General features: G+C 43.9%; 1 protein-coding gene across 1 annotated transcript; it reads left to right on the forward strand.

Moving 5' to 3' along the window:
* Positions 1-358: 358 nt before the first annotated feature.
* LOC118788715 (GTPase IMAP family member 4-like) lies at positions 359-8,990 on the forward strand. The gene is made up of 2 exons (XM_036544742.1): positions 359-449; positions 7,889-8,990. The coding sequence occupies exons 1-2, from the start codon at positions 410-412 to the stop codon at positions 8,929-8,931; spliced, it is 1,083 nt and encodes a 360-aa protein (XP_036400635.1). The 5' UTR covers positions 359-409; the 3' UTR covers positions 8,932-8,990.
* The last annotated feature ends 4,779 nt before the right edge of the window (positions 8,991-13,769 follow it).

The raw sequence follows: 13,769 nt of genomic DNA on the forward strand, positions 1-13,769 counted from the left end.
CAGCAAAAGCAAATGACTCCTACACAAAACACCTACGACTTCTCTCCATCATCTTTTTCTTTACTGCAAAATTGACCATGCCCAGAAAATAATAATAGAGACTGGCCTGGGGTAAGTCTGGCCCAAGATCACTTTTAGGTGCTGCTTGCTCCTCCAATCAGCAAAGAATCACAAACTCATGGTGCAAGTGGAGGAGGAGTCCAACTTAACCCCCCCCCCCCCCCCCCCCATCTTCCCATCTTGTGATTTCCTAACCTGCAGACTGCAGCATCTTTCAGCAGCTCTGTCAGATTTGTTTGGGTTTCTCCCAGTCTGTCTGTCCATCTGTCCATCCCTCGAGCTGCGGTTACTTGAGTTTGTGAGTGAAACCCAGGAAGCTCCTCACTGAAGCCTTGTTTGACTGCAAGAAATGGGGGACTTGATACACTTCAGAATCAGCTGCACTTCAGGTAAAGAGCACCATCTCTGCTTTGCTGCTACGCACAGGGGAGCTTTCATTTTTGCTTCCCTCTGCATTTCCTTCTAGGGATGTACCCGAATCCGAATACGTTATTCGGGAAAGCACAAATAATGCGATGGAAACATATTTTTTCTACCCGAAGTTGCTCGTTATTATTCCGGGAAAAAAGCCATGATTGACATGTCTGTGCGTCAGCCATCATGTTTCTTCAAATCGATTCGTATCATTGTGGATGGCCACAAGATAAAAATGCCCAGTCTGTTTGCAACACAGGACTTTGATTTCACTAACTAGTCGTTTCGTTTACTACACATTATTGAAAAGTGATCGCTCTGTTCTGTAGTCGCCCCCACCGAGTCAGCGCAAAGCAGGCAGCGGGATAAGAGCTGACCGTTCCCGGCTATCACTTTCGCATCGAGGAGGAGGAGGCGTCATGTTCGGGAGCTAGCGAGACAAAAGCCTGATGTGGCAGCTGGATTTCTTTCAAACCCCCGCAACCTATGCATCAAAATGAAGCTTAGAACCTGTAGTTTTTAGCGTGTGTGTTAACATCCTCCATTTAAAAAACCCAGTCGAAATATTGAAAAAAAGCATGCTGTATCAGCCATAGGTTTCGTGAAATTTTGACTTAGCGTCCACTAACACCTTACCAAGTATTTCATGGTTATTAAAAACAGACAGCAACAAGTTCAAGTGACAGCAACAAGTGATTTGTGAAGCTAGCAATGGTCTCTGCAGCACCCCCAGCAAAAAAAAAAAAAAAAAAAAAAAAAAAATCGCAAAACAACCACTGCTATCTGGGAGCACTTTACAATCAGCCCAACTGATACAACTAAAGTCATCTGCAAATTGTGCAAGGCCACAATAAGCAGAGGCAGGGATCTGAAACACCTATCAACATCTGTAATGCATAACCATATGCATTTCAGACATCCTGTTGTGACCGTGTCTGCCCAGGTCCCCCCAGGAAGGGCTAATAAACAGCCGCAACCAGCCTCTGTCAGGGTTGTCAGGGAAAGGACCCAGGCGCAGACAAAACAGGCAGTAAAAGAGATCCTTTAATTACAGGTCCAAGCGCACAGGCAAAGTCATAATGAAAAAACCAGTCCAAAGTCAGTAACCAAAAAATCCACAGGGAAAACACGGTATCAAATACGGCAGGCAAAAAGGGAGAATCAGGAACAGGCAGAGTCAAAAAGCCAAACAGGTCAAAACCAACAAACAGCGAGAACGACACAGGAATAAGGCTGAAAACGATCAGGCAAAGAACAAAGGAAACAGCAGGGTTTATATACTGTACATGGGCTGGTGATGAGAGAACCGGGAACAGGTGTGCAGGATGGGCTTCAGGTGGTGGGCGTGGCAGCAGGGCAGGAGGTGGGGCGATGGCTGAAAACAAAGCAAAAGCACATGAAAAAACAAACAAAAGACACACCCACACTGACAGACAGCGAGAAACCAGCCGCTCAGGCTGGAGTGCTGACAGCCTCCTCTTTGTCACCAATAGTGGCTGCGTTCAATTCAAAAACACTGTACCCAGACAACCACCCAACTGCCAAGCAAATTACAGAAACTATGGGTGAAATGATTTGCCAGGACCACTTGCCCTACTCAACTGAGGAAAACACGGGTTTCCGTAAGCTCCTAACTGTCACTGCACCACGCTACACAGTACCCTCACACATTCACACATGTTAAAGCAAAGGTGAGGAAATCCCTGTTAAGCATGGAGGGCGATGTGGTACACTGTACCACAGACATTTGGACAAGCGTGCTTTCCACTGATGTCTACATGTCACTCACAGGGCATTGGGTAGGATGTGAGATCACTGGATCTGGGGCAGTGACACACAGACGTGTTACTACCCTAATCAACATGGCCATGATCAATGTGGATCTCACTGCAGTGATTATACTAGATCAGCTCCAGAACCTCATTGCAGCATGGCAAAATGAGGTCAATGGTCAGTTTTCTGTGCAGATTTTTTGTAACAGACAATGCCTCAAACATGGTGAAGGCCATCGCTGATGGTGGATTTGTGCACATCAGGAGCATGGCTCACTCCCTGTACTTGGTAGTTTCAAATGCTCTGAAACAGCGCCAAGGAGTGAGCAATTTGATGCTTTGAAGGCACAAAAATTGCATTGCCAATGAATATTAGGTTAGAAAATACAACATTTGTCCTATTTAACATGACTTCCGGTATAAATCACGCACACTTCCGGTCTACTATCCGAATACAGATACAGAAGATTTTGTTGGTTGAACAGATACAGATACAGATAATGATGTCTCTTTACACCTCTATTTCCTACCCAGATGGCTTCTCTGGTCACCTTCCTCAGACTCTCAACAGACCCCTCATCTCCTACTTCTTTATCACCCACTTAATGCCGTGCTCATTCATGCTCAGATTATTAGTTATATTATGCTATGATACTGTACATCAGCAGCAGACCATTTAGATCTCACTGTACAGGCTAAAGATGTTTTGGATATTGTGGTTAAAATGATTTTTAATGATATATAACGTTCTACTCAATTGCTCTAGCCTGGATAAGTTGCTGTGTTTGTGCTGTGTTTGTGGAGTGGTGTCTGTGCTCCTACATTCAATCGGATAAAAATAAAAATTGGGGATATTCACCTAGCTATTAAATAAAGTAGGTCTGATCTGCTCCTAAAGTTGAATCTTTTGTTGCCATTAGGGGACAGAGAGGGAATTTTCCATTTTTTTCCTCCGTCGAAGCGTTGGCCAACGAGCTAGCGCGTTAGCAAACGTAGCTAATTCGCATTGTATTCTAGCTGATGAGAAGTTTTTTTTTGCAGTTTTTCGCCCTCTCAGGGGCAAATCTCTAAATCTTTAAGTAGCATACTTTAGCTAGCTAGTCGGTTAGTTTAGCTAGCCAGCCAGTTCGCTTGTTTACTTTGTTTTTACCGTTCTTCAGCGTTTGCTTTTAGGATATCCTGATTCTGGCTGCGTTAGCACATCTGCTTTTGCTGAACTGTAAGCGTTGTTTTATTGTATCTAGGCTAAGTGGCATTTATTGTGTTTGATTTCTGCCTTTGGCTGTTCTGAGCCACCTCGGTGCTTTTAGCACTTTTTAGCTGGTAATTCTGTCTCGGCAGTAAATCGTTATTTAGGAAAAGCGTGTTCAATTAGGGGAAAAAAATGTGGCCAAAACTGTGTGAGAGTTACTGGATGATCGGATTTCTGGAGGGAGACCTCCAGGATGAGTTCATCTGCAACCGTTGCCGATTCCTTGAGCACTTGGAGAACAAGATTCTTGATCTCGAGGCCCAACTAGCTGGACTCCACAGTAATCCTGAATTGTTAGAGTTCCAGGAACTGATTAATACACACTATAGGGAGATAGCGTGCTCACCGAAGCCTGGTAGGGGGGAAGATACAGACCAGATAGGGCGAGAGAGCTGGGTTACAGTAGGGCATATGCGTAGAAATGGGTGCACAATTCCAAGAGGGGCGGCATCTCCGGAGATCGTGGTGACTGACCGTTTACATGTGACTGCAGGACGAGTTGGCCCACGATTCTGAAAGTCAGAGGACAGAAGAGCCCGAGGGCACCCAGGCGGCCTCATCTTGCAAGAAAAGGGAGTTAGTGATAGTGGGGGATTCAATCATTAGAGGGGCAGATAGCATAGTGTGTTCGCGTGACAAGGAGTCTCGCATGGTCTGTTGCCTGCCTGGTGTCCAGGCTGGAGACCTCCTGGAGCATGCGGACAAGCTCCTGGCCAGAGCGGGCTTGATCACAGAGACGTGGCTTGGTGCAGGGGATGGGGATGAGTATAATGTAGAGGAATGCAAGCTGGTAAGAAAAGATAGAATCAATAGAAGAGGAGAAGGCGTAGCTCTCTATGTAAAGGATAATCTTAATATCCAGGAAATACCAGGAATGGAGCCCCTTGGTGTTAGTGAAGACATATGGATTGAGATGTCAGGGGACAATGAAAAATGTCTGAATGTTGGAGTATGCTATAGGCCACCAGCCTCAGACAGCAATGTCAGTAGTATGCTCTTTGATAACATTAAACTAGCATGTCAGGAGGGTGAGACAATAGTAATGGGGGACTTCAATTACCCTTCAATTAATTGGGAAGTTGTGTCAGGTCAAGGTAAATGAGAGGAAGAGTTTTTGGATGTTGTAAATGACTGTTTTTTGATACAATCTGTTACTCAACCTACAAGAGAGAGCACAATTCTAGATCTGGTTCTGTGTAATAATCCTGATAGAATTTGCAGTAGAACGTGCAGTACTGAGGTAGGGGAGCCACTCGGAACAAGTGACCATGGTACAGTTACATTTGAAATTTTTTGGCAAGTTAAGTCTGCATTCTCCAATGCTAGAGTTTTCAACTTTAGATGGGCTGACTTTTTTAGGATTATACAAGGAATATAAACTGGGTACCTCTTCTAGATGGCAAAACTGTGAAAGAAATGTGGAGCATATTTAAAATGATTTTTGATGACCTTGATGCAGAGATTAGTAGTAGTTGTTAGTAGTTATTAGTAGTAGAATAGTAAAATTTGCAGATGATACAAAACTAGGGGGTCTAGCCAACAGTATAGCATCAACTAAGGTATTAGTCTTGCATGTGGGAAATTAGAACCTTAGACAAGACTACTTCATGTGGGGAAAAAACTAGAATGTGCTCAATTTGAAAAAGACTTGGGAGTAATAGTTGACCCAAGCTTAACAGGATCTAGGCAGTGCGCTGTAGCAGTTAAAAAGGCCAACAGGATGCTGGGATATATAGCCAAAAGTATTGAGTATAAATCTAAGGAGGTTATATTGAAATTATACAATGCTTTAGTCAGACCACACTTGGATTATTGTGTGCAGTTCTGGGCACCGCACTATGAGAAAGATATTGAGGTTCTTGAAAAAGTTCAAAGAAGGGCAACTAAATTAGTTCCTGGCATGAAATATAAAAGCTACGAGGAAAGACTCAAGTTACTTAACCTATTTAGACTTAGTGAGAGAAGACTTAGGGGTGATTTAATAGAGGTTTTTAAATTTATAAAATGACTCAATAAGGTTAACTACAATACATTTTTAGGGTGAGTTCAGTCTGTAGAACAAGGGGACACTAGTTTAGAGTAAGTTCCGCACTGATATAAGGAAATATTATTTTGCACAAAGAGCTATCAATACATGGAATAGGTTGCCAGGTCATGTAGTTGAGGCAGACACCCTTGCAGTGTTCAAGTCCAGACCTGATGCAGTTTTGGATACACTTTAATTGAAATGGGTGAGCTTAGCTGGCCCGAATGGCCTGTTCTCGTCATAAAATGTTCTTATACAGTTCTCATGCAGTTGTCATCCATAGGACCGCAAGCTTTTGTTTTCTCTGTATCGTCATCATCTGTGTCTGTAATTCTTGCTCATTCTTGTCTACAACTTTGTGCATTATCGCCATCTTGTGGCTGTGTCACTTCCTGTTGCTTGTCTTGGCTATTAAGTGTCGCTGTCGACAGAGCTTTGTGAGCATGCAGGTAAGTGGTGCGTGTGCAAGCGTGTCTGTCGTGGTTTTGTTATGTCTACATTTAGCTTCAGTGCATCAGCATGTGGTTGCATCCACTTGAGTGCTGTACTATATATTTATGTGTATCTCCCCCTTCGCACACCACTAGCCTTGAGACCTTTGTTTGTGGTTATGTTTTGTGAGTTGAGGTGAGAAAGGAAGAAGTAAACTAGGAAAATTTCATAAAAGGTAAGAATCAAAAGTGAAGAAGTGATTCAGCTTGCATTAACTAAGTAATACTAATATGTCTAATTATCTAATCAGCCAAGGCAGCAGTGTGATCTAATCACGTTGTGGCAGCAGTGAAATGCACAAAATCATGCAGGTACAGGTCAGGAGCTTCAGTTAATGTTCACATCAACCATCAGAATGGGGAGAAAATGTGATCTCAGTGATTTTGACCGTGTAATGATTGTTGGTGCCAGACGAGGTGGTCTGAGTATTTCTGTAACTGCTGATCTCCTGGGATTCCTGGGATTTTAGAGTTTACTCAGAATGGTGCCAAAAACAAAAAACATCCAGTGAGCGGCAGTTCTGTGGACGGAAATGCCTTGTTGATGAGAGAGGTCAACGGAGAATGGCCAGACTGGTTCAAGCTGACAGAAAGGCTACAGTAACTCAGATAATCACTCTGTACAATTGTGTTGAGCAGAAAAGCATCTCAGAATGTACAACATGTTGCACCTTGAGGCGGATGGGCTACAACAGCAGAAGACCACATCGGGTTCCACTTCTGTCAGCCAAGAACAGAAAGCTGAGGCTGCAGTGGGCACAGGCTCACCAAAACTGGACAGCTGAAGACTGGAAAAATGTGGCCTGGTCTGATGAATCTCGATTTCTGCTGAGGCACACGGATGGTAGGGTCAGAATTTGGCACCAGCAGCAGGAATCCATGGACTCAACCTGCCTTGTGTCAACAGTCCAGGCTGGTGGCGGTGGTGTAATGGTGAGGGGAATGTTTTCTTTGCACACTTTGGGCCCGTTAATACCAATCAATCATCGCTTGAATGCCACAGCCTATTTGAGTATTGTTGCTGACCATGTGCATCTCTTCATGACCACAATTTACCCATCTTCTAATGGCTACTTCCAGCATGATAATGCACCGTGTCACAAGGCAAAAGTTGTCGCATGAACATGACAGTGAGTTCAGTGTTCTTTAGTGGCCTTCCCTGTCACCAGATCTCAATCCAGTAGAACACCTTTGGGATGTGGTAGAATGGGACATTCGCAGCATGAATGTGCAGCTGACAAATCTGCAGAAATGGTGTGATGCAATCATGTCGACATGGAGCAGAATCTCAAAGGAATGTTCCCAACATCTTGTGGAATCTATTCCATGAAGAATTGAGGCTGTTCTGAGAGCAAAGGGAGGCCCTACCCAGTATTAGTATAGTGTTCCTAATAAAGTGCTTAATGAGTGTATATGGAAGACACTTTCTATTACAGAGAAACCAAGGCTTCTTTAGAAGTGAGGTGCAGGTGAGAGTTACCAGCGAAATGTAGCTGTGGAATTTTCCATTACATACTCGACACTGATTCTATTCTTGAACTTCAACACCAAAATTAACAACAAATGTATCCATTCATTTCGAATTCTCCTTTGAAGAATCAACTGCTTGTACAGATATGACTCTTGTAAGCAACAAATGTATCCCAGTACTTTTCACTAAGAAGGATTCACCCTCTGCCAGAGAGGTTTCACACAGTAGAGCAAAGCTTGTTCTCTCTGATTGTTTATGTAAGTATTTTAATGCTTTTGGTGGAAGTTGCAGAAACATTTGTGTTGATATTGATTTCAAATTCAAAATGTTTTGTTGTGGATTTCATATGTAGTGAAATGATTCAATGTAATGTATTCCAATTTGATTTTTTTTATTCTACAGCTTATGGACCTACATCTACATCTGATGAACTGAGGATTGTGCTGGTGGGTAAGACCGGAGCAGGAAAGAGTGCAACAGGAAACACCATCCTGGGGAGAGAAGCATTTACAGCAGTATTCTCCCCGGAGTCAGTAACAAAGCATTGTGAGAAACAGGTTGGAGTGCGTCTAGGTAGAAGCATTGCTGTGATTGACACCCCAGGAGTCTTTGACACATCAATGAATGAAGAGGAGGTGAAGAGGGAAATAGGAGAATGTGTCCGCTTATCTGTCCCGGGACCACATGTGTTTCTGCTGGTGATCAGCCTGGGGAGATACACACAGGAGGAGAGGAAAGCAGTGGAGTGGATCCAGAAGAATTTTGGAGAGGGGGCAACAAAATACACAATGCTGCTGTTTACAGGAGGAGACCACCTGGAACAACCAGTGGAGGAGTTTCTCAGGCAAAGTAGTGAGCTTTGGAGTCTTAAATGTAAATTTGAATATCGTGTCTTCAACAATAAAGAGAACAACATCACACAGGTTCGAGAGCTGCTGGGTAAGGTGCAGCAAATGGTGAATAGGAATGGAGGACAACATTACACAAATGAGATGTACCGGGAAACGCAGAGAGAGATGAGAGAAGAGGAGGAGAGGAAGAGGCAGGAGGAGGAGAGAAAGAGGCAGGAGGAGAGGAGAAGGATTACCGAAGAGCTGGAGAGAACGATCAGAGTGGAGCTGGAGAGAGAGATCAGAGCAGAGCTGGAGAGAGAGCTCAGGGCAAACAGCCAAGAAATGGAGAGGCGAAACGAGCAAGAATGGGAGAGAGTGAGAAATGAAGAGAGAAGGACGAATAAGAGAAGGTTTATAGGAGCAGCAACAGGAGCAGCAGTAGGAGCAGCAGGAGCAGGAGCAGCAGCAGCTGGAGCAGTTGCTTTGGCAGCAGTAGAGTTCACAACAGCAGCAATTGCGGTAGGAGCAGTATGTGCACCTTTACTGGGTGTAGGAGCATTGGTAGCAGGCGGCTATGCAATATATTTAGGAATTAAACAGTATAGGTCCTAAGTAAAGAACTTGGCAAGCAGTTCAATCTCAACCATCTCATTTCCGAACAATGACCAGGATCCCACAGCTACAAGACAAATCGGCTTTCACCAGGGATGGGGTGGGTAGGTTGGTCAGGGCATCCTCTTCTCGCTGCTCTCAGGAGCTCGGTTTTTCACCAGTCAGCTCCAGTTTGCTCAGATGAAATCAGAACTGTAATGCCTACCCTCCAATGAGAGACTTACTGTGCAAAAATCACTTTTTAATTTTTAATGTGTGTATTTGTTGTACTGTGTGTATAAATTCATAATGTACAAAACAATCTGCTATATATATATATACCATTTTCATAGGACTCCATAGTTTGTATTTTCTCTGATATTTTATTTTTACCATCTCTGTACTTTAGGCATTTGTAGAGCTTTATGCATTGTCTTCATCTTGTGATGTTGATTTTCACACATCGCATATTGCTAACATTGAGACCTGTTGTGTTTCTGATGTGTGAATTCAGACAAGACAGGTGCAACTAAGTAAGGAAATCCCCATATAAGTATGTTTGTGTGTGTATGTGTGTGCATTTGTGTATGTGTATGACACTCTTTTTTGTCAATTTAACACAGAGACTGTTCAGATGTTTCACTGTTAAAAATGTTGGCTGGATGTAACTTCATGTTACTCAGTATCTTTCTTGTGTTTTCAAAACCTACATGTAATGTAGCAGTTTCTGACTGAGTCTCATCTGTCTCATGAGTCTCATTACCTGTCTTGTAACTACGCTAAACCTGCAGACTGCAGCATCTCGCAGTGTCTCTCTCAGATCTCTGTCCTCAGATCCTCTCCGTCAGCTCTAAGTGAAACCCTGATTGCTGACATAGCACGCTGCAGTGCTCACCTCATGAGACTCGGCTCTGGAAAAGAGCACCTCTCCTGCGTTATTCCTGCATCATTCCGCAAATGGCTCCCTAAACTGCTTCTCTAGCCACCTTCCTTAGACTACCAAGAGAGACAGTGAGAAAGAAAGATCAAGAGAGATGAAAGTATTTAATAGCGTATATTGTTTAACGAACACCCACTTGTTACAAAAGTGACTCAGGACACCAAAAGGTTTGGTTCCAGGAAAACAGTTCCTTTTACTGAAGACTCAAGAGAAAACAAAACAGACTTGGTACAACAATCATAATAAATCAAGACTGAGCAAATACATAGAACAACGGTAGGGCTTAAATAACAGGAAATAATGACTATTTAACACAGGTGGAGGACATTAATTACATGAGACTTGGAACATAGGAAGTTATGAGGCCATCTGTTGGTCATCTCAGGAAGCAGCAAGAATCATTTTTGGTTCCCTGACAACGTGTTATACCATATTCATTCCGGTAACCAGTAAAACGGAGACGGTCATTTAGAATATTAAACACACAGAGACACACACACAGACACACACACACACACACACGAACAGACATACAAACACACACACATACACACAAACAACCAGACACACACACACAAACAGACAGACAGACAGACACACACACACACAAATACACAGACATATATAGATACACACACCAAGACACACATGAACAGAGAAACACACACCCATATATGCACACAAACAGACAGACAGACACAAACACACAAACAGATACACACACACACAAACACGAGCAGACACGTACATAAGCAAACACACACACATACATGAACAGTCACACACATGCACAACCAGACACACACAGAAACACAAACAGATACACACAAACACACACACAGACATATACATGTACACATACAAAGAAACACACACAGATGAACACATATACATGAACACACACAGACTAACAAACACACACAGGCACACACATGCACAAACAGATGCTTTGTGGGACACAGTGGGGTTAAAATTGTCCCTTAAATATTGAGGTATTTGTATTTTGTCAGTTTTGTGTTGTTTGCCTAGACATGAAAGGTCAGAGATATTGTGTGTTTCGATGTGTGTGTGTTTATGTTTCTACCACCAACATCAGTACAGACTCGCTTTGTTGAATGTGAGGAGGAGGGTCTTACATGCAGGACTGAGTCCCATTGTTGCATTCAACATCAGGATACATTGACACTCATTCACCACAGGGTGGGCGTATTAAGATGTGATCGTCACAAGAAATATTACGTACCAACAAGTTATGACAACACTGAAAGACTTAGAGGTCATGATTTGCAATTGTGATGATCTGAGATGTAGTATGACCAGCGTGTCTGTTCCCTGCGTTAGTAATTAATTCTGCATGCTATTAGACCTAGAAGGGGAACATAGAGATATTAAAGGAGTAACATCAAGATCGAGACAATACATTGTTTTGATTCAGGTTCTGAAGGTTTTCTCATTAGATGGGTTAGATAACATGTCAAAGTATGATTAATTAGCTAGATGGGGTGTCTGTAACTCCAGATGTTTAATCTGTTATTTTGTATTTTTTTCGTCCTGTCAGCATACTGTGTTTCTGTGTGACTGTACTCTCTACAGATGCCCTCTGGTTTCTGTGACTGTCTTTTATTTTACCATGGAGTGATTTTTGTCTGATTTTGTTTATACCCTTCTCATGTCCTATTTGTTATACATTTCCTCAACTTTATGCTTTCATCTATGCTTTTGTCTCCGCTCGAAACCCCTGCTATCCAGGCGTGAAAGTACTCTTGTTGAATGGGATTTGACAGATTATTTTAATTGTTGTGTGGTTTCTGGCACTTTGTGAATATGTGTGATATGTCTTTGATAGTATGTTTCTGTATATCTGATTCTGTCTGCCTTTATGTCTGTGTGTGTGCAGGAACAGCAGTGTGGTGTAGCGGTGAGAAACTGAGATTATGTCTCCTTGGGGAAGGTACTTAAACCAAATAATGTCAGGGTTTCCTAAACAAAATAAAATGCTCTGTATGTATGACTGTGTGTGTCTGTATGTGGGTGCCCCCTGGTGGTTATCTCTATAAGGTACACTGATGTTTGTTCAGGAAAATTTGAAAGATATCAGGTTATGGATGATTCAGAAAATGAAGATGAGCTCGAGCCAAATGCTAGCGGCAGCTGTGTGGAGGAACGGTGTCGGACGCTGAGACTGAGGTCCAGCTGTGCAGCTAATCATCCCAAAGAGGGACACTGTTCAGACCCATGGAAACAGATCGAAACCTTAACTCTGAGTGGTATCATCTGTGCAAAACATGCACACGCATGCTATGCAGGGTTTGCCGTTTTATTGTAACCAAAACGATTACGCTCCTTAAACACAGAGAGGAGGAACAGTGTTTCAACTGGTGTGTAACTGAAAATAAAATGTCCCAAAATTCTAGACAAACAAAAAGACACAGTTACATTCATGAGGAATCTGTGCATCAAAGACTCGCTTACCACTTGATGTCCAGCTGGTGCAGCAACAGGCTGCTGATCAGGAAAGTGGAGGAGAGGCCATGCTGGAGCAACTCTGCCGTCTGCAGCTCCCTATAAGACTGAACTCACAGCCAGGGGGCATGAAGACAGAGAGAGCAGTCTCCATTGAGTTGTTCTGTTGGTGGTAAGGAGAAACCTTAAATTTTCATCTCATGAGACAACACATCACGCACAGGGTGTCCTTCACTACGCTGCTGTCCGCTATCAAAGATGCTGAACAGTGCAGCCTTATTGTGGATGAGGCAAGAGACAGAAAACTGTTTGCATCTGAGAGGTGGGTCTCAGATGGCTACTCTGTCCAGGAGGACTGTGTACGATTGTCCTAAAACAGACGCAGGGCTTCATCACTTACTCAATCAGATATTCCGTGTCTATGCGGACTTGAGATTGATCGTTTGAGGGGCCAGAGGATATAAAGGTGCATCCGTCCATCCTCTGGGGACATACGTCGGGGGTGGCGAACAGAATAAAGGATCAAATCCCAAAGCCGTCTCTGTCCGTTGCATGAACCACAGTCTGAATTTGGTCCACTGAAAGGCAGAACTGTGGCATGATTGGGGGAGGCTTAGTCTGGTCCATGACCTCCGTGAATTTCTAACCTCATCTCCAAAGAGGATGGCAATCTTTGACCCCATCCGTGCCTCTCTCTCTCTGCCTCTCATCCTTCTGCTGCTGGAGGCCCGACACCTCGTCTCCCTGCCCTCTGGACGTGCCAAACGCCCAGAAACGACAGCATTAACACAGTCCTCGCTGGATCACTGTGAGGCTGTCTACAGCAGCCTAGATGAAGTAATCCATATGGGTGGAAACACTGAGGCCGCCACGGGCTGCAGGCGCTGCGATTAAAGGCGTCGCTTCATCTGTTCTCCTCAGCTGAGGAGGCAGCACGCGTCCTGCAGTCTAGAGACGTCTCGGCCGAAACTGCTTCCTCAGGCCTTTGGCGGGGTCTCTGAAGATGCCCAACAAGCTGCCGCAGACCTGACCCAGGCCCCCACTCTGCCTGCAGCACGGCGATCTCCGCGCCGCTGTGGTGGGGGGGAAGCTCTGTGTCAGTAGGGGAATCCAGAGGAGCTTTACAGGAGCCAGGGCTTCCAAGTGCTCCACTCGCTCACCTCTGAGCTAACCTCAGCCAGCCGACCCTGCCTCCTCTGATCATCAGTCATCACCATCATCATTCCTCCAGTCACAAACTAACATAAATTATGATCTAAAATCTTTCATTCAAAAATGTTTTTATTGACTTGCAGTGCTAGCATTGTAGAATCGAATTGTGCGCTATTTGTGTGTTTTTTTCCTGTTGTAGCCCTGCTAATTACACCTTCACTCCAGCAGGGTAAGAGGGATATGAGTGCATTACTCAGTGCTGTTGCTGCCACCCTGTGGTGCTAAAGCAAACTTCTCACAGAGA

The sequence above is a fragment of the Megalops cyprinoides genome, chromosome 1 (genome assembly GCF_013368585.1).
Source record: "Megalops cyprinoides isolate fMegCyp1 chromosome 1, fMegCyp1.pri, whole genome shotgun sequence".
NCBI classification, from domain to species: Eukaryota; Metazoa; Chordata; class Actinopteri; order Elopiformes; family Megalopidae; genus Megalops; species Megalops cyprinoides.